Source organism: Lutjanus erythropterus, chromosome 16, assembly GCF_056507025.1.
Source record: "Lutjanus erythropterus isolate fLutEry1 chromosome 16, fLutEry1.hap2, whole genome shotgun sequence".
Taxonomy (NCBI): Eukaryota; Metazoa; Chordata; class Actinopteri; order Lutjaniformes; family Lutjanidae; genus Lutjanus; species Lutjanus erythropterus.
In genome coordinates this window covers 22,411,119-22,429,573 of record NC_139332.1, presented here as the reverse complement: position 1 = coordinate 22,429,573, position 18,455 = coordinate 22,411,119, and the positions used below count along the sequence as shown (strand labels likewise).

The window sequence follows — 18,455 nt, the reverse complement described above, 5'->3', positions numbered from 1 at the left end:
CAGCACACATTACAAATTGTCCCACTGGGTCAATTCACCACCACATGTGATGTTTAAAGCACCACTTCACATGTCTGATGCCGAGCAGGTGCTTAAGCATCAAGTATGGCGATGAATTGTAATAAATGAGAGCTTTTGTAATGCGAACAGACACTTGACTTTTTGTTACTTCACAGCACTAGACAAAGCATGCATGCCGCGCTTTATAGCTGTCAAATGTTCTCTTTGAATTAGATGATCTAAAAATAGAGGGCTCGCTCTGAAGTGCTACTTTACTGATGTAAAGACTTAATCTATAATGACTGAAAAAGGCAAAGTCAAAACAAACGTATGAAGGGAAATCTTTCTTTAAGTCTGAGACGAGGAAACATATAGGCTTGGTTGCACCAACAAGATTTTATTTTCAAACCTGATTAAATCTTGGTTTTACATTAATATATGTTGCAACAAACTTTTAAATTAGTTTAAACTACTAATTCAGTTACGGCAAAACTTTAAACTGCAATTTAAAATGTTATCCAATTATAACTTTAAACTTAGACTTGAGGAGGTTTAACTTTTAAAAAGCGGCTTTTTTGAGATAATTTGGGCAAAAATCATGTTCCTCGAAGACAGATTAGAGACGACTCAACTCAGTTTTATGAGGCAGCTCTTCTTTTTTTCAGTAGGCTAATAAAGTTAGTAGTTAGCTTAGCTAGCAAACAATATAACTTCTTTTTTTTCTTTACTTGTTGCTAGCTAACAAGCATTTCTTTTATTCTTTTTTAGCTAGCTAGTTAGCAAAAAATATATAATTTTATAACTTTTTAGCTAGTTCACAATGTACATTTTTTTGATAACTTTTTAGCTAGCAAACAGTATAAAGTGTTATTTTTTTGTTTGTTTGTTTTACTTTCTAGCTAGCTAGCAAACAATCTAACTTTTTTTTTCAAAGCTTTTTAGCTAACTAGCAAACAATGTAATGTTTTGTTAAGGAACACAGCAGCCAGAAAAGAATTTCCTCCTCTTTTCTCAGTCCCAACAGCACTTGAATTTATGTTTTATTAATAAATTTATTTTTATGCGGATACAGTAAGCAAGCATCCCCATATTGATTAAAAATAGTTTTGCTAAACTCTGACAAGAATTATTTTTAGATTAAATTAATCTTTCTTGGTGCAGCGTAGTCATACAAACATCCGCACAAACATAAAATGATTCCCAGTGCTGTTTTTTTTCTTTCATGATGGAAGTGAAGTGAAAATGTGATGTTGAGTGTTGGCCTTTGTGTGTCTGTGTGTGTGCATGTGCTTGTGTGATTTATTAGCGTGTGATTGCAGCTGTGTGTTAGTGTGTGATGTGTGTTACGATGTGACTGAAACAGAATGAGTTTTGAGCTGAAGCAGCCTGCTCTTTAAATAAGACAGACGAGGGAGGAGTGGTGAGGGTGAGGGGAGGTGGGGGGGGGAGATACAGTGACATGGAAAGATAGAAAGCAGTTAGAGGTAGAGGGGGAGAGAAGGGGCAGTTAGAGAAGTACAGGAGGAGAAGGAGAGGTAGAAGGGGAGAGAGGGAGAAGTGGAGAGTGAATCTGTCATTTCGGAAGCTGTATTGAATCGAGCTCTGCGTCAGGATGTGCTCTACATGCTGATGTTACTGCCACACACACGCACACACACACACACTCTCTCTCACACTCTCTCAGAGTCGGCCCAGCCAGCTTCGTTTTCTGATAAAGCACTACTGCCCCCTGCTGTCCTGCTGGGGTACATGCCCTGCTGTTACCATGACAACAGAGGAGAGGAGAGTGGAGAGAGGACATATAATGCTACTGCTAATTTATCTTTCTTTTAGATTTTGGATGTAATTACTTACCCTCTCTTGTGCTGTTCCTTTCAGAACCAACCAAAACCAGCTGTGATAACCCAGGAACGCCACGCTACGGATCCTTAAACCGGACCTACGGTTTCAAGGTAAAATGTCTGCACTGACAAACTGAACTCTGTAGCTACAAGTCATTAAGTTACTAACACATGTAGAACTTGTCATCGTGGTTCATTTAATAGGAACTATCAGTAAAAAAAAAGCAAATTAAAAGGAAAGTTAAGCCAAAATCAAAAATAAATATTTTTCCTCTTTATCTGTAGTGTTAGAATCTACTTTCTTTCTGCTAGTAAGAAAGTAGTTCTTACATGTTTCATTATATTTAAGAGAGGGAAGACATCTCTAGGGCTTGTATCTCCAAAACTCTGCAACTCATGCCAAAACAATCTAGATGGATAAAAAGCATCACAGGCCAAAGTATTTTTGATTTGGGGTGAATTGTCCCTTTAACAGTCACTTACCAGGAAAAAGAATGGAAGGAAAGAAGCAAGAGAGATGCAGAAGAAGAAACTGAAATTGTTGGTCACACAAGACATACCAAGACATTTAAATATGTCAACTTGGGCTCTGAAAATTTGTCATTTTTAATATGTTTTTGACAAAAAAAAAAGTCTCATCAAGTTGTTTTTGCTGATTAATTGATTTGAAAAATTAAAAGGTAAAGTCATAATGAGTAGTACTTCAGCTGGTTAAAAAGAAGCAGGAGGAAAATTTTTCTTGAGATCATTTTATTTTTGACATTATATTTTGTGGTTATTATGAAACATTGAAAGGGTAGTTACCACGGTAAACAATGGAGGTAACAAAATTGGTCATTGATAAATTGTCATCTGGGAAACATCATTATGTGTATCATTTTTCTCTCTGTTAATTTTAATCATAATACAATACTCATATGCTATATGTATATTAAAACATTTATTAGTGGCTGTAATTGTAGAGTGCTGCGGGAATGAGTCCAAAAACCCAATCAGTTCACATTTTTGCACCTACGGTTCCATTATCTGAGATCAGTAGGTTTTTTTTGAAGGGGGTGTTATTTTCCTTAAATAAGGTTTGTGGTTAACATAAACTTAAGAGATTTACATGTTTTGTTCCATGACATAAAATAGGCTATTTCATTACTCCACTCTTGAATTTTGAAGCTTTTTCACAGTTGCTAACAAGCGGTTAACTTAGACAACAGAGGCCACAAAATGCAGAATACTAGTCACTTAGTGGTCACATTAGCTTTTTAATTCTGGCTTGTGCTTTTATGCTTAAAAATGCGCTGTTGCAATGATTAAGCTGAACAAAATGTGTAAGAATCATAGACATTCATTCAGCAGAGAGCTTAATTTCTGCACTAATCCAAGAAAAATCCAGTGGCTTTTTGTCAAGTGAACCAAGGTGATGCTAACTTCTGTGTTGGTCTAAAAAAACATTCTTGATCTCAGCAGCGCTTTATTCCTTCTGTCCTTTCTTTCTATTACTTCACTGTGAAGGAGAGGGCTAAAGCTCACAGTCCTTGTTCTTTGCAAAAATGCATTCTAAAGTTCAGCCGCAGCTAATATGAGGCTTCATCTCTCTGATTTGATCAAATCAAATGAGTACCTTCACCCAGCAGTCATGTGTAGGTTTATTGCTGTGTCCTGCCAGCAAACCTACATATGACAACTACCTGAAAGAACCCCTCGTTCTTTCTCAGCAAGAACACACTGTCCACCAGAACAAAATGACTGTAATGTTGGAAGATAAGTATTTGCTCTGACTAACTCAGACTAACTCAAGCTGCTGAAGTCTCATATTTGCTCCAGCTAAACTGGATGCGCTGGTGCACAGAGCGAGGACTGTGTATTTCTTTTTTCTTACAGTGTTAGGTAGGAATTTCTTCACAGCCAGTGTGAACAGGAGGAACGATCACAGCAAACAATTACTCTTTCAACTTAATTTCAACAAGAACTGAAGCTATCCAGCATGATTCCCCTCAGGGATTTTAAACTTCTTTTATTAAATATGGAGACAGTGTCTGTCGGGGTTTGCTCTCCTACATGTACTACATAATATTTAAAATCTGACTTTGATACTTTTGCGCTTATCCCTTTTATGAATTGTGTTCTCTTTTTTTCTCTGTATTTTAAGTCCAGTCTGTCTGAGATTTTTTGTTGTATTGCTGCTGTTATCTTGATCCGGTCTCTTTTGAGAGCGAGACCCCATGTCTAAATGAGATTACTGTCAAAATAACGGTTAAAAAATGACTGTCATGAGTATTGTATTAAAATAGACTTGGAAATAGGGTTGCATAATTAATCAAAACATTGCAAAAATGCAATATTGCCAAGTGCAATATCCAAATTGCGTAAGCTGCAATTGTGGAAGAATATGTGACAGTATTGTAGTGCTGGTCTACAAATTTTGTGTGAAAATGAAAATTGTGGTGCAAGAATAATCATTTCCATCAATCACGAGTAATATCACATGTGCAATATCTGTCAAAATATAAATCAGATTTTTAAAAACTGAATCATGCAGCCTACGTGTAAACAAACACACTTATTCTATCTATAAACGTGAGCACATTTGATGAGAAAACCAGCATCAGTATCTATGACATGAAGTCCCAATTTTTGCTTTGGTGCTTCTGATATTTTCAGGAAAACCAGAAATCTTTAATGTTTCATTTAAACATTTATAGTATATTATTACACATATTTGCAGTTGCACAGTCATGAGAATCGGGTCCGGACATCATCTGAATGTGCCCTTTCACACATGCAGCAGGCATTCGGAGCTTGTCCACATCAGATCACACATCTTAGAAATAATCCGTCTGGTTTAGGTGAGGGTGGTGCCTGCAGAGTGTGCAGGAGGAGGAGGGAGACTCATCTGTAATATGAATGTTTTGCACTGATGTCAATATAGAGTCTCAAAATTAACAAATTTTGATAAAAGCAGAGAGGAATGATAGATACAGAGATCACCTGACTCCTGTTTGCAGACTCAGCAGCGATATTTTCTTTCCAAGATGTTAAATGCATGCCTCGCTGCCTAGCAGGAGAGAAGCTTGATTAAGAGAGGAATTACAGCATGAGCTCGAAAAATATTAGGCTCACACAGGCTGATACTGATCGGCACATAGTCCGAATGAAAACAAAACTATTAATGGTTTCACAGGCAAACAGCTACACACTGCGCAGTGTCATCAGCACGCCCACTCGCTCGCTGCGGACACTGAGCTGCTTTCAAGTCTTGTGTTCACACATACAGCTCTTCTGGGTAGTTTCTAGATAGTTTGTGAGGCAAACTCATGAAATGCTCGAAATCAGTGGGAGGCGGGCCTCCCCAGGGGGCCTCCATACAGTTTCAGGGGAGACTCAGTGAATGGAAGTGAAAAAAAATATTACATTAGTTATCATATTATTTAGCAAAATGAGATTGCATAGAATAGCCTAAATGTGTGTGATTTGGTTAAAGAGATAGTCCAAAGATACAGAATTGGTGAATTGTACTGTTTTTCCCCAATTTCCCAGAGTCAGACACTAAGAAATTCCTTTGGACAGACCTTTTTTTATGTATTTGGCACCATCTGAAGTTATGTAAGAGTTACATTCAGTTATCTTGGCTCAGTTATTGAGTTTCTATGGGATTAAATAACATAATCATGATCCCATAGAAGTGAAACTAAGCAAGTAAACTAAGAGGGGCTGCCTTTTTGCAAGCTTTGTCTGAGTGGAGGCCCACAGTCTCAGACCCCTGCTCTTAATGAATAAACATATTCCATAATGTTGAATGAACATTTTATTGTATGTGGTTTTTGTCAGAGCAGCACTTATTTGACTGCCTCCTCTAATCAACTCTCCACAGGTGGGGAGCGTGGTGTCATTTCAGTGCCAACCAGGTCATCTGATTCAGGGCTCGTCCTCCAGAACCTGCCAGCCTGATCTGACGTGGAGCGGATCACAGCCCGAGTGCATACGTAGGGAAACATCTAAATATCCTGTCTTCTTGTTAGCTTGTTATCGCCCATCTATCCTCTGTCTGTCAGACTCTTAACTCAAGTGCACAAATCCTTTTTCCACTCTCCAGCCCATGCCTGTAAGCAGCCAGAAAGCGCGCTCCATGTGGACGTGGTGGGGATGGATCTGCCTGGTTTTGGCTACACCTTGGTGTACAGCTGTCAGCATGGATACTTCCTGGCAGGGGGTTCTGAGCACAGAGTCTGCAAGAGTGACGGCACTTGGACAGGAAAGATGCCTATATGTCGAGGTAAAAAAAAAAAAATCCTATGCCTATGTTGTTTATTTCTATCTTGTGTTTGATTGACGCTCTTGTCCAGAAAAATGAAGTGTGAATGAACAGGTACTGTAGGAGTGTTGTGTGGGTCTTGCTCAAGGACACTTGGTTAGCACACATATCTGGCCATCTGGAGTAGGGTGAGATTTCCTGGTGGTCTGGGCGCTGGTCTGGCAGCACTGATAAAAAAAGATAATTCGATAATCCCATGGCGTTTCATACTTCATTAGATTAGCCTGGGCAGGTCCTTACAGGTGAGGTTATGAATTTATCACATCTGATGAGTTCATTTCTCTTCCCCTACCAACACTACAGTGTACACTGAGGTAACAGCTGTACATTCAAAGCTTCTTTTGAGGTTTTCAAATGAAGCCTTGAATGTCTTCTGTCATATTTTATGACATCATCCTCAAATAAAATCCTCTATTTGAGTGAAGCAATTCATCAGATGACATGAGTTTGTCTTTTTTTATTAAATCAACTTAATTTACTCAACATGTTTTGTCAACAAAAATGTAATTTATGGTGCTGTTAGATTTCTGCTAGACCACCCCATTAATAAAGGGTGTTTGCCTCCCTTTGTGTGCAGCAAGCAGGAGAGCAAGCAGGTTTTTCATCACAGTGAAACTGAAGCACAATATTTTGTTGGATAAAAACATGTTGAGAATTTCAGGAATGATTACATCTATCTTTTTTTCAATAAATTTAGACTTTGGGACTTAAAATGTTTTGGAGTTATTGGAAAGGTTTGACCCACACTTGTCACTTGTCTTAATAATATATACAATTTTTTTTTTATGTCAAAAAATTCAATAAAAATTCAAAAGCCCATCATGTTTTCTTCCTTATGGCTTGAACCAACCAAGTTCATCCAGTGATATCATGACATTCACCCATGAGTCTTCAACATTTAGCTGCATGGAGATAAGATTCATTAGTTAATGAGCTAATAACAACATGGTACAGACCCACTTTTGAACATTCAAATCAAATTCCTCCCAGTGTTCGGCCCTGTCTGGTCACCCTGATTCACTCTGAAATACATTGCGAAATGCCGTCATCTTGACTTTAAACTATTAATACTATTAATACTCAACAAAACAATCTGACCATTATGTCTTTTTTGTGGCTGTTCTGGAGTTTTCAGTCATATCACACAATCTTCATGAGCAGATGGAATTTTCCCAGCTGCCATGGAATTGTAGATCAGATTCCAATTTTCTGAGCACTTTAAGGACATCTTGTCCATGGTGGCTTAAAACTTGAGATTGAAAGCGCCCTCCTGACCTTGGAAACAGTTGCAGACAAAACAATCTCACCACAAGGTCCATTTGGCAGTCATTGTTGAGCCTTTGATTGTATCACAGAAACTTCCATCAATACTAAATAGCGAAGAGTAGTTTTCCCAAGATGTACACATTATTCCAATTCGTGAGATTTTCTGCACATTAGAAATGCTTAAGCTTGTGTTAGGTTTTTTTGTCTTATACGTCCAGAAATGCAAACAGATAAAGTTGTGAGCCTACCTTTGTGCAAACTCCAGCTTGGTGGAAATCATTCCACCATGGCTGGCACCCTTTTTGCCCTGTGGTGGCCTTTAGAATTGGAGCACTCTCTGATCCAATTTGAGATTCGAGGACAAATACCCTCTGCCTTGCTTGCCTTTAACTTGTTGGCAACAATGGCTGAATGTTGAAGTGATGATAAATGCAGCTCTGAATGGTCAAACTCCAAAGTGTCTTAGGGCCACTTTTAAAAGGATCTAATATGCACAACAATTATTGGTCATGAACTCTATTTGCATCGCTCTGCCTACAAATAACCATTAAAGAGGTTTGTGTTGGGTGACCCTTCACTCATTATACGCATGTGTGACTAAAAGTGACCAGCACTGCATTCTAATTTGGTAAATTGGTAATATTAAGTGCACTCCCCACTCTAAGTTAAACTTATCCTTTCATGCTGTGGCTCTACAGCTCTGCTCATGAGTGTTAACAGGACATTATCTTTCACTCTCTGTCTGTCTCTGTGTGTGTGCAGCTGGAGAGAAGAAGAAACCTGTGAAACCGGCAACAGGAACTCCTAGCCCCAAACTAAATGGTCAGTTCTCTTACAGTCTTTTCAATTCCAGGCTAGTTCAGTCCCGTCATTCCTCGTCTATTCTTGATTTCTCTTATCTACTCTATTTTTGTCTGGTTTAGTTTGTTTTTGTCTGCTGTAGTTTAATAAATTCTGCTCTGCTCCTTTGCACCCCGCTCTTCTCTGTTCCACAGTGTTGTTCGTCTTGTGTTTTTGTCGATTTTATTGTACTGTACTGCTTTCCATCGTAAATAATTTATTTTTCCTCACTGCACATAGAAAGGTAAATTAACTACTGTGATGTTCTGCTTTTCTCTGTGCAGCCGTTTTGTTCAGTTCTCTGTTTTTTTCAGACTGGCTTTCTATATTCTGCAGTAATTTAATAACTATTTGCTTTTCGTTGCACATGAAAGAGTTCCTATAGCTACTGTATGCACAAGTTCCCGTAACTATCAAAGCAGGAAGCAGCCCTTAAATCTAAGATTCTGCCTTAAGCCACTCATTAAATCTTGTGTCTCACTATGTATGGATATAGAGTTATAACTGTTGGCAGAAATGTGAAGAAAAAGCAAGAACCTCACCTTCTTTGTCTCAACACATTTACTGTAAGTCATACCAATTATGCCCATGAGAAAGCATTTTTTGACCTGGAGTCCCTTGGAGTTTACTTATTTGATTTAACAAAACTGGAGAACGTGTAAAATCTCAGTGAGACTAAAGTGTGTCGTGAGTAGAAAAGAAAACAGCACAAAAGAAACCATTGTTTCTCCTGTGTACTTGCATAATATGGTCATGCAGATTATCAGCTGGTGTTAGTGAACAGCTGTGACTATTGACCAACCAATATTTTTATTTTTGACAATTTATTCAACTATAAAAGTACATGATCTATTTTAATCTAATTTCTGTTCTATATTCTCTGCTTTTTATTCTGTTTATTTAAATTATTTTCTAATTTAATAAATTTAGTTTGATCCAACCTGATTCAATTTAATCCTGTTCAGTTCTAATCTATTCTGCTCTGTTATTTTCTGTTCTCTTTGATTCTGTTCTGTTCTATTTTATTCTGTTTTATTTTATTCTAATACATCCTATTGTGTTCTGCCCTGTTCTCTTCTGTTCTATTATGTTCTGTCATGTTCTGTTCAATTCTGTTCTGTTTTGTTCTATTCAAATCTATTCTGTTTTATTGTATTGTAATCTGTTCTTTTCTATTCTATTTCATCTTGTTCTCTTCTTTCCTATAGTTCCAGATGACGTCTTTGCTCCTAACTATATCTGGAAAGGTTCTTATAATTATCGTGGGAGAAAGCAGCCAATGACACTGAGCATCACCAGCTTCAACTCCACAACAGGGAGAGTCAACGTTTCCCTTAGCAACGGCAACATGGACCTGCTCCTGTCAGGTATGCTTTATGAATAATTATAGCCTCAATACTGTATATCCAGTAGTGTATAACATGACATATAAGGGCCGTACTGTATATTATAGCAGATCATGATGTTGTATCAACATAAAATGAAGCCTCTACCATCAACACATTTCCTGAGCCTCTTTGAATCATTTCTGCTATTTTCTAATGGCATATGGAGTTCACTACTTCCCTGGAGCTACAATTCTTCTTTTTAATGTTGCCACTCTGTCCCCCCCTCAAACTCACACATATACATATCCACACAAAGACCTCCCATGGTCCTACAACAGCGTCAGCAGGGGGTTAAGACCCTATTAAAACACAAATCCTGTTGAAGCTAGAATTGGTTCCTGGAGTAGCAGAGAGCACAGACACCATATCACAAAACCATGCAGCTATCAGACCTTTAACATGCATCTTCTGGCTTAAAGGAGTAGCTTTAGATCAATAACAGCAAAAGCTGTGCTCTTGCAGGCACCAGGAGGCCGACGCCCAGTTGCATAAAACTTCAGTGATTTTCTTTTAAAGATTTTTCTTAAAATATTGAATCTTCCTCACCTAGGCGCTGCATTTAGTTTGAGAAATACGCATATTGTCTTTTCTTTTATTTTCTTTCTGACAGTGACTTCAGAGGACAATATAAGTCTTATATCAGTGCATAAAGAATGAAGCTAGTGTCAAGACATGTTCACTCTACCTAATATAAAGCCTGGAGGCTTGAGTAAACAGCTGGCCTGGCTGTGGTTGAAGCTGTTGTATTAGCACAGTATATATTGTGTATTTAACCTTTACATCACTAGACAAGTAAATATGATTACGATACTGGGGGGAGTTACAGTACAAATTTGAACATTTTATTTGCTCCACACAAATTCTGCTGTCTCACAGTTTTTAATAAATGTTTATTTTGCAAACCCGTCTTCCAAAAAAGTCAGGCTGGTGTGTAAAACATAAATAAATAAAGAAATTCCAATGATTTAACTTAATTGTCTGTAAATATACACTCATTCTGAATTTGATGCCTCTAGCACGTTCCAAAAAATATTGGGAGAGGTGCATGTTTACCACTGCCCAGTAAGCATTTGGGAACTGTCGACATTAATTTTTGAAGTTTTGAAAGTCTTCACAGTTTTTGCTTGATATACAACCGCAGGTGCTCAACGTTTGTATTTTGTGCATTACGATACACCACACATTTTCAGTGGGACACAGGTCTGGACTGGAGGCAGGTCAGTCTAGTACTGAACTCTTTTACCTCAAAGCCACGCTGTTGTATCACATACAAAATGTGTCTTGGCTTTGTCTTCTTGGGATAAACTGGGACACCTGAAAAAGACATCGCCTGGATGGAAGCATATGTTGCCTCAAAACCCGTATGGGTCTTTCAGCATTAATGGGGACTTCACAGATGCTGGCCTTTGAAGTTAGTGCTGGTAACAATCTGGATGGTCCTTCAGCTCTGTAGCACGGAGGACACAACATCCATGATTTCCAAAAACAATGTGAAACTTCTCCACTTTGCGTCGGTCCATCTTAGATGAGCTTGGGCCCAGAGAAGTCGGTGGCATTTCTGGATTATGCTGATGTATGGCTTTCTCTTTGCATTGTAGAGCCTTAACTTATATTTGTAGATGCAGCAACAAACAACAGTTTTTCAGTTTTTTCCAAAGCTCACGTAGTATCCTTTATACAGTTTTTAATGCAGTACTGTAAGCTTTTTTTTTAAACATATTGCTGACATCAAACTCAGAATGAGTGTATATTTACACACAAAACAAAGTTTATCAGTTTGAACATTGAATATCTTGTCTTTGTGCTGTACTCAATGGGACACAAGTTTAAATAATTTGCAAATCATTGCATTCTGTTTTTAGGTTTTTCAAGGCATCTCAACATTTTTCAAATTGCATTTTACAGCTACATTCAGATTGCTTTTTGAAAATATTTTATCCTTGCGATTCCCACTTGAACACGTGTGATCTGGTGCTCAGTATTGTATGCGTTTCACTCTGTTATGTTGTGACTCATGTGGCCATGTATTCTGTCCTCTGTAGGAGTGTATAAAGCTGCTGAGGCCAGGCTGTTATTGCTGATGTACCAGGTGAACTACGTGAACCAGGGAAACCAGCTCAAAGACTCGGCGATCTCTCCAGCCAAAATCATAGATGACTCCTGGACCATGGATGGATTTGTAAGTCTCACTGGATACAGAGCAATCAAGCTTAATTACATTCAGTTGAGCGAGATTCATTTAGATGGGTTAACACAAAATGTCACATAGTAAATGCTTCTCATCGTGGTAAATCAGAAGTACAAGACAAACAGTCTTAGTGCACTAACCTCCTTTTGTAAAGTTGTTTTATAACAGTGCTGTTATATATTTATATATTTCACTGCTCTGTGCTTGGCATAATGTTTAAGCAAAGTTAAGACTGGATTTGTCATCTTATTTGTTCAGTTAATCATTACAAAATACTACCAAATGCTTAACTATTTAAATTGTGTGCCTGTGGTTATCTGCTCATAGGTTTATTCATTTATATTCATCATGATGTACTTACAGAGTAGAACAGTTCATATAATCTACAATAAAACAGCATAAACACATGCCACAGGCCAGATACACTGACAACTTGTCTAAATCAGTGAAAGACAAATTTCCATTATTGCCTTCAGTAATGGACAATCCGTTTTTAATCTGAATCTAATGGTTTTTGCTAATCAAATATTTAAACAATATGGTAATCAAATTTAGAAATATGTTGCCGTATTGACACAAACACTAAATGTAGCCAAAGACAACTTTTGTCCCTCTTGTATCACTGCTGTAAATGTCCTCCATGTTTTCTCCCTTTTCTTTCATGTCCTCTTCTTCTCTCCAGGTATCAGCAGAGCCTGACGGTTCCAGCTATGTGTTCCAGGGTTTCATTCAGGGAAAAGACTACGGACAGTTTGGACTGCAAAGACTAGGTCAGTCTCTCTGTCTTAGGTTTAATGCGAGCACTGAATATTGAATATTTTTCTCGTAAGTCAGGTTGGGCTATAAATGATAATTGGAAACATTTGACAAATTGATTACAAGAACTTCACTAATGGAGAAAGCTATCAGAGAGTTTCTCTTTGTTGGCAACAGTGACTTCATTGCTCTTGCTGAGTCAGCCTGACAGTGGATATTTCCAGCATCCCTGCCACAGATATCACACATATTGTGCAGTCCCAATACGACTATTATAGTAATGATATCAAGTGAATCTGTTACAGGAAGAAGCATTAGAACAGTTATTTTTTTACCGAGGTATATTATGGCGAAGCATAAGGGAAAAAATGAGAGGAGGAAGATTTTTTGTTTGAGAAAATTAGTTGAGTAAAGTTCAAATACTATTTCAACTTAATTGTCAGCAAGGTATTTCAATGTTATCTTAACATTTCAACTTTAATCTCATAATGCAAAATGCAAAAAGTCCTTCTGCTCTGATTTGTTTATACCATGGACCACTTCAAGTTTGACTTTATTCTCAACATTTCAATTTTCTTATCAACATGGTATTTCAACTCTTTACTCTTAACATTTTGACTTTTTCTTGACATTTTGCCTTTATTCCCAACATTTTAAATTTAGTCTTTATATTTCAACTTTATTCTTGCCGTTTTGACTTATTCTTAACATTCTGACTTTATTTTCAACATTTTGGCTTTTTTCTTGACATTTCATCTTTATTCTTGACATTTCTACTTTAATTTCTTGACATTTCAACTTTATTCTCAATATTTCAACTTTATTCTTGACATTTTGACTTATTACAGACATTACTGACCTCATTTGCAACATTTTGGCTGTATGCTCAACATTTAAACTTTATTTTCAACATTTTGACTTTGTTCTTGCATTGTGGCTCTAATACAACTGTGATATGATAATGTTAAAGCAGCATGTCTCTGTTTATCATGTCTAACTGTGTGGATAATAACAATACGTTTCCTCATGTGCCACAGGTCTGAATATGTCAGAGAGTCAGAACTCGCCACCCCCTCAGCTTGGTACCAACAGCAGTTCTGTGGCTATCGCTATTCTGGTGCCTTTCTTCGCTCTAATATTCACTGGCTTTGGCTTCTATCTCTACAAACAAAGGTATGTATTAGAAAAGACTCAGTGTGTCCCATTTAAGTGTATTTCTGTTAAATTTCAGCAATAGACAATAACACGTTCCTGTCACTGCATTTTTACTTCACCTCTATTTTTCAGTATTGTTGAACAAATTGTAGAAAGGCATTGTTAATATTTGAAGAAGCTGTCTGATTGATGAAAACAGTACCTGCCTCGGTGGTCTGGTTGTTGAGGTACAAAGACACAGTGAAGTCATTGTCTACTGCAAACTGTGCTGCAAAACATTTCTGTTTAGGAGGTGTTAAATTGGATTTTTCAGAGGTATGATTTAAGCACAATTGACTGCTGTTCGCATTGTTAACAGATGCAAATAACTTCTGTTCATCTGTTAATAGCTTGAAGAAAAAAAAAGCTTGCTGGAGGAATTAGTTTTGGATGGGCTGATTGGTATCTCACTAGGCTTCCCAAAAACACTTTCTCTAATCCTACTTAAAGCTTGTTTACTGTGCCTCTACTCCCAAGACTGCATTCAGTGTCGTCCACTGGCTCCCCAGTCAAGTTAATATTAATAGATGATTGGAAACATTTTATCGTTTAATGGCGTGTTTATACTTTTTTTTATTACACATAGTCAAAGGGATATATACACATACATCTGCAGAATAACCACTAAAAAAGAAAGCAATTTAGAACAACAGGTGAATTTATATACATGCAAATACACTGACTGACCCATATCCCCATCCACACATATATGTTACACAGATACACACATTTATACATACTGTATGGCCCTTTTTTAAAAAGTATTTTCCTAGTAGGCAAGTAACTGTAAAGTAATTTTAGTTGTAACATATTTGTTATTCATTTAATTTTTTTTTTTTTTCCCCACAGAACCACACCAAAAACACAGTACACAGGCTGCTCAGTCCATGAAAACAACAACGGCCAGGCTGCCTTCGAGAATCCCATGTACAACACCAACACCAAGGCTGTGGAGGGGAAGGCTGTTAGATTTGATCCGAATCTAAATACTGTCTGCACCATGGTCTGAGGATTGATTATCCTCACTTGAACTTAACGACTCAGATATCTAATGGGACCACTATTGGTACGAGGCTGAGTAAGGGGAAGCTTTGTGCTTCGACTCAAACCTCGACATCGTCAACAACACGGTCTTATTCATCGATTCCAAAAGACCTTCAGTCCGAGTTCAGAAACCCAATCTCCCCGAGCGGCGGGAAAACCCAGCGTCGGTTCCTTTCACTTACAGTGCTTTGTATCCACAAATGAAATTTAAATACACAAAATGGCTGCTACCTTTGACGGATGCAACACAGCCAGTGAAAACTCACAGTGCAAAGAGAAAGAAAAAGGACGCAACCCAACAGAAAACGACACCGGCTATTATCTGTCTCTAACCCCAAGGCTCAGCTGTTCATGGATAGTTTATCATTTGATTCTAAACCACACACGGCCATTATACTTCATCCTCTTATTTAACCCCGCTCACTGTCTCTAATACCAGTAGTAATGATTAAGCCATGACCTGCTTGTCTGAAATCATGTCACCATAACCCAACGCCGAATTTTGTAATTCACAGAGAGCTTTGGAGGGAAGGACTCGCTCTCAGCTCTGTGACCGCTGGAGAGAGACACAGAGAGCACATTGTCAGTGCTCCGCCATGATTATACATCATGGAGATAAACTGCACTACAAAAATGGGTTGATTTCATTTTTACCATGTTGTCTCTCCAACTGTACTGAACAAATCCTCACTGTGAGGAACACAGAAGCAAAATGGCCACAGATGGGAATGTGTGACATAAAGAGGACGTCACAAAAGACACTGTGAAGCAAAAATACCTGTTTCTAAATATCAAATCTGACAGTCAGAGACACTGTCACCAGCAGAGCATCAGTAAACAACACTGACTAGTTGTGAATAGGAGCCTCTTTCTAAAAACGACCACGGAATACAACCAGACAGGACAACTTTGTGTGTCCATGACAACCAGAGGCTGGTATTACTAGTCTCTTGTCTTTTTCTATTAAAATGGAATCGAAAACAGCAAAATGCGAGCAGACAGTAGCAAAAGTTGCTTTGAAAAGAGACTAAACTCTTAAGCAAAGGATAAGGGCAGCCCCAGAGACGGAGCTATAATCCTAACTGAACTGGGATTAGAGCGAAGCAAAAACTAAAAGGAGTCTAAAGGGGAGGCGGTGCTGAGAGACCAGATGAGAAGAGACGGACTCATCGAATGGATAAACTGCACCTTCCCGTCCAATGGATAAGAGAGGAGGCCGGGGAGACAGAGACAACCCCTAACTGAACTGGAAGTGGAGTGAGGGGAGTCATCAAGAGAAAAAGATGAGATCTTAAAAATCCTAACGCAAGCCAATCACAGCCTGTCTAACCTGAAATCAAGTACTGAGAGAGGTCGGCTTTCCCTCTACATAATGAATCAGATCAGACAGAATATGGCCTTGAGGAAAGATGTTCCCGATCCTGTGAATTTAAATGGTTTCTGATGAGAAAGACCCTGAATGGATACAGAGGACTCTGATGGACTTTCAAAGAAAAAAGACTTTAAGAAACAGAGAAAGCTCTGGCACTAAAGCACATTTTACAGGAACACTACCTGTCTACCCACGGAGAGATGGACTAACACAGTCAGGGACAGATGGAAAGGTTAAAGGGAAAGTGACAGGATGAGTGATAGACAGGAAAAATGACAGGTACACACACTAACGAAAATCTGGAGAGACACAGAGCAGACAGATGGTATTAAGACCAACAGTAAGACACACACGGAGACAGACAGGTTCAAGAAAGACAGGCAGGGTCTTAAGACTGTTGCAGAACATCGTCCATTGTCTCCACTCCACAGACAGATAAGCTTAAACACAGATTAACAGGCTTACAGGTGGACAGACACAGAGACAGACTGATAGACAGGAGACACTGATAGACAGGCTAAAGGAAAGACAAACAGGGTTGTAGCCCTACAATTGTGGACTCAGTTCCACGGTTATTCTGCACTCTGCGAGTGCTTATCTTCTTTCTTTGTTATTGCTGCAGAATCTTCTGATCTGTAAATCTATTGCATATATATTCGGGAGCATTCACCACCTATATTTTTGTGCTATATATTTACCACAGGGGAGGGGCTGAAGGGGAAAGACGGATTATAGCAGAGTTTTTAGAAAAAAAAAAGAAATAAATATCAAAATAAAAGATATTACAACTATGTGCTGTTCACAGAAGTCACACAAAAGGTATTTTGGTTGCTTTGTAACATGCAATTGGTTTCTTTTTTGTGTAACGTGAAGTTCCTCTCACCATCACTGTCTTTCCCACTGAGGCAATCATGAGTGTCAGTGGTATTGTTGTTGTCATTATTATTGTTGAGATGATGCAAGGTTTGCCGGCAACAATCATGATCTTTAAAGTTAGTGTTTCATCAGACTTTCATCGCAGAGGGCAGGTTTGTAAATTGTTAAAGAGAAAAGTCAGCAGTTTTCATGAGTATTTCCTGTCAGTGTTGATAGTAAGTGTCAACTGAAGCAATGAATTCCTCATTGTGTGCTATATTGACCAAGAAAGCTCAATCTTCCTTCTGAAAAGTCTAATCAGAAATCTATAGAGTTCAACAGTGAGGGTGCAGAAGTGAAAATCCCATTCATATTCTGAATATAGGATTAAGACTATTAGCCTCCATGTTCTAACCTATGAGGACCTATGAGATTGTGAAATGATGGTATATGTTCCTGTAGAAGCCACAAATCCATATATCATCAACCTTCTTTTAAGAAAAATGTGTTTTATTCACAACGTTATGAATAAGCAGCCAGACCTTCAAATCTATCCACCCCACAGAATATGGAAATGAAGTGTAATGAGTTGACAGTTCAGTCTGATACCAGGCTAACGGATAAGTACTGTACTACCCGCAGTCCTAAAGTGTCACAGTGACATCTCTGATTGGTGGTGCTCGCTGTTACCATGGAAAATGTTCGCTGGCCCCACGACGGGTTAGGGTCACGGTACATTATCTTGTTTATTATACTGTAACTTACCAAAACAAATAACAACTTGACACGAAATATTGATTTAAAAATGATTTTATTGCTCCTCCAGAGCCTATGATCACAACTGTGTCCATAGCAACGGTCAGTTCTACATAGTAACGGTCTGTTATACAGAAATAACAAACCTTAGAATGCATATATATATATATATATATATATATATATATATATATATATATATATATATATATATATATATATATATATATATATATATATATATATATATATATATGTACATACATATAAAAGAAGTAGTGGTATCATTTGTTTAATAAGTAGATTCATCTGGTCGTTGGAGTGAATGAACGGGAAATTAACTTCTGGGATGGGAACCGAATTTCTAGTCTCTAGATCACATGCTAGATGAGTATTTTTGTCACCTAACATTACATTTTGGCCAATAGAGTAATAGCTGTAGGCTCACAGCAACATGAGTGTCATTTACAATGCATCCTGGTTCATGTAGGTACTAATGACACAGCTCCACCAGCAGGAGAACTCTCTTTCTCGGTCAAAATAGCACGTACTGAGGAATTTATTGCTTCAGTTGACGACATTTACCATCAACACTGATTGGACATCCACATTAAAAGTGCAGAATTTTCCCTTTAATAGATTGAGTTTA

At 38.0% G+C, this 18,455-nt stretch overlaps 1 protein-coding gene across 1 annotated transcript in view; it reads left to right on the top strand.

Moving 5' to 3' along the window:
* The window catches only part of csmd3b (CUB and Sushi multiple domains 3b), a 456,383-nt gene extending 438,694 nt beyond the window's left edge, over positions 1-17,689 (top strand). Inside the window, exons 65-73 of the mRNA XM_084738341.1 lie at positions 1,879-1,952; positions 5,707-5,818; positions 5,929-6,108; positions 8,176-8,235; positions 9,462-9,620; positions 11,684-11,820; positions 12,512-12,599; positions 13,623-13,758; positions 14,629-17,689. Coding sequence (XP_084594467.1) covers positions 1,879-1,952; positions 5,707-5,818; positions 5,929-6,108; positions 8,176-8,235; positions 9,462-9,620; positions 11,684-11,820; positions 12,512-12,599; positions 13,623-13,758; positions 14,629-14,788 — 1,106 coding nt within the window. The 3' untranslated portion in view covers positions 14,789-17,689. The remainder of the gene's footprint in view (positions 1-1,878; positions 1,953-5,706; positions 5,819-5,928; positions 6,109-8,175; positions 8,236-9,461; positions 9,621-11,683; positions 11,821-12,511; positions 12,600-13,622; positions 13,759-14,628) is intronic.
* Positions 17,690-18,455: the final 766 nt, after the last annotated feature.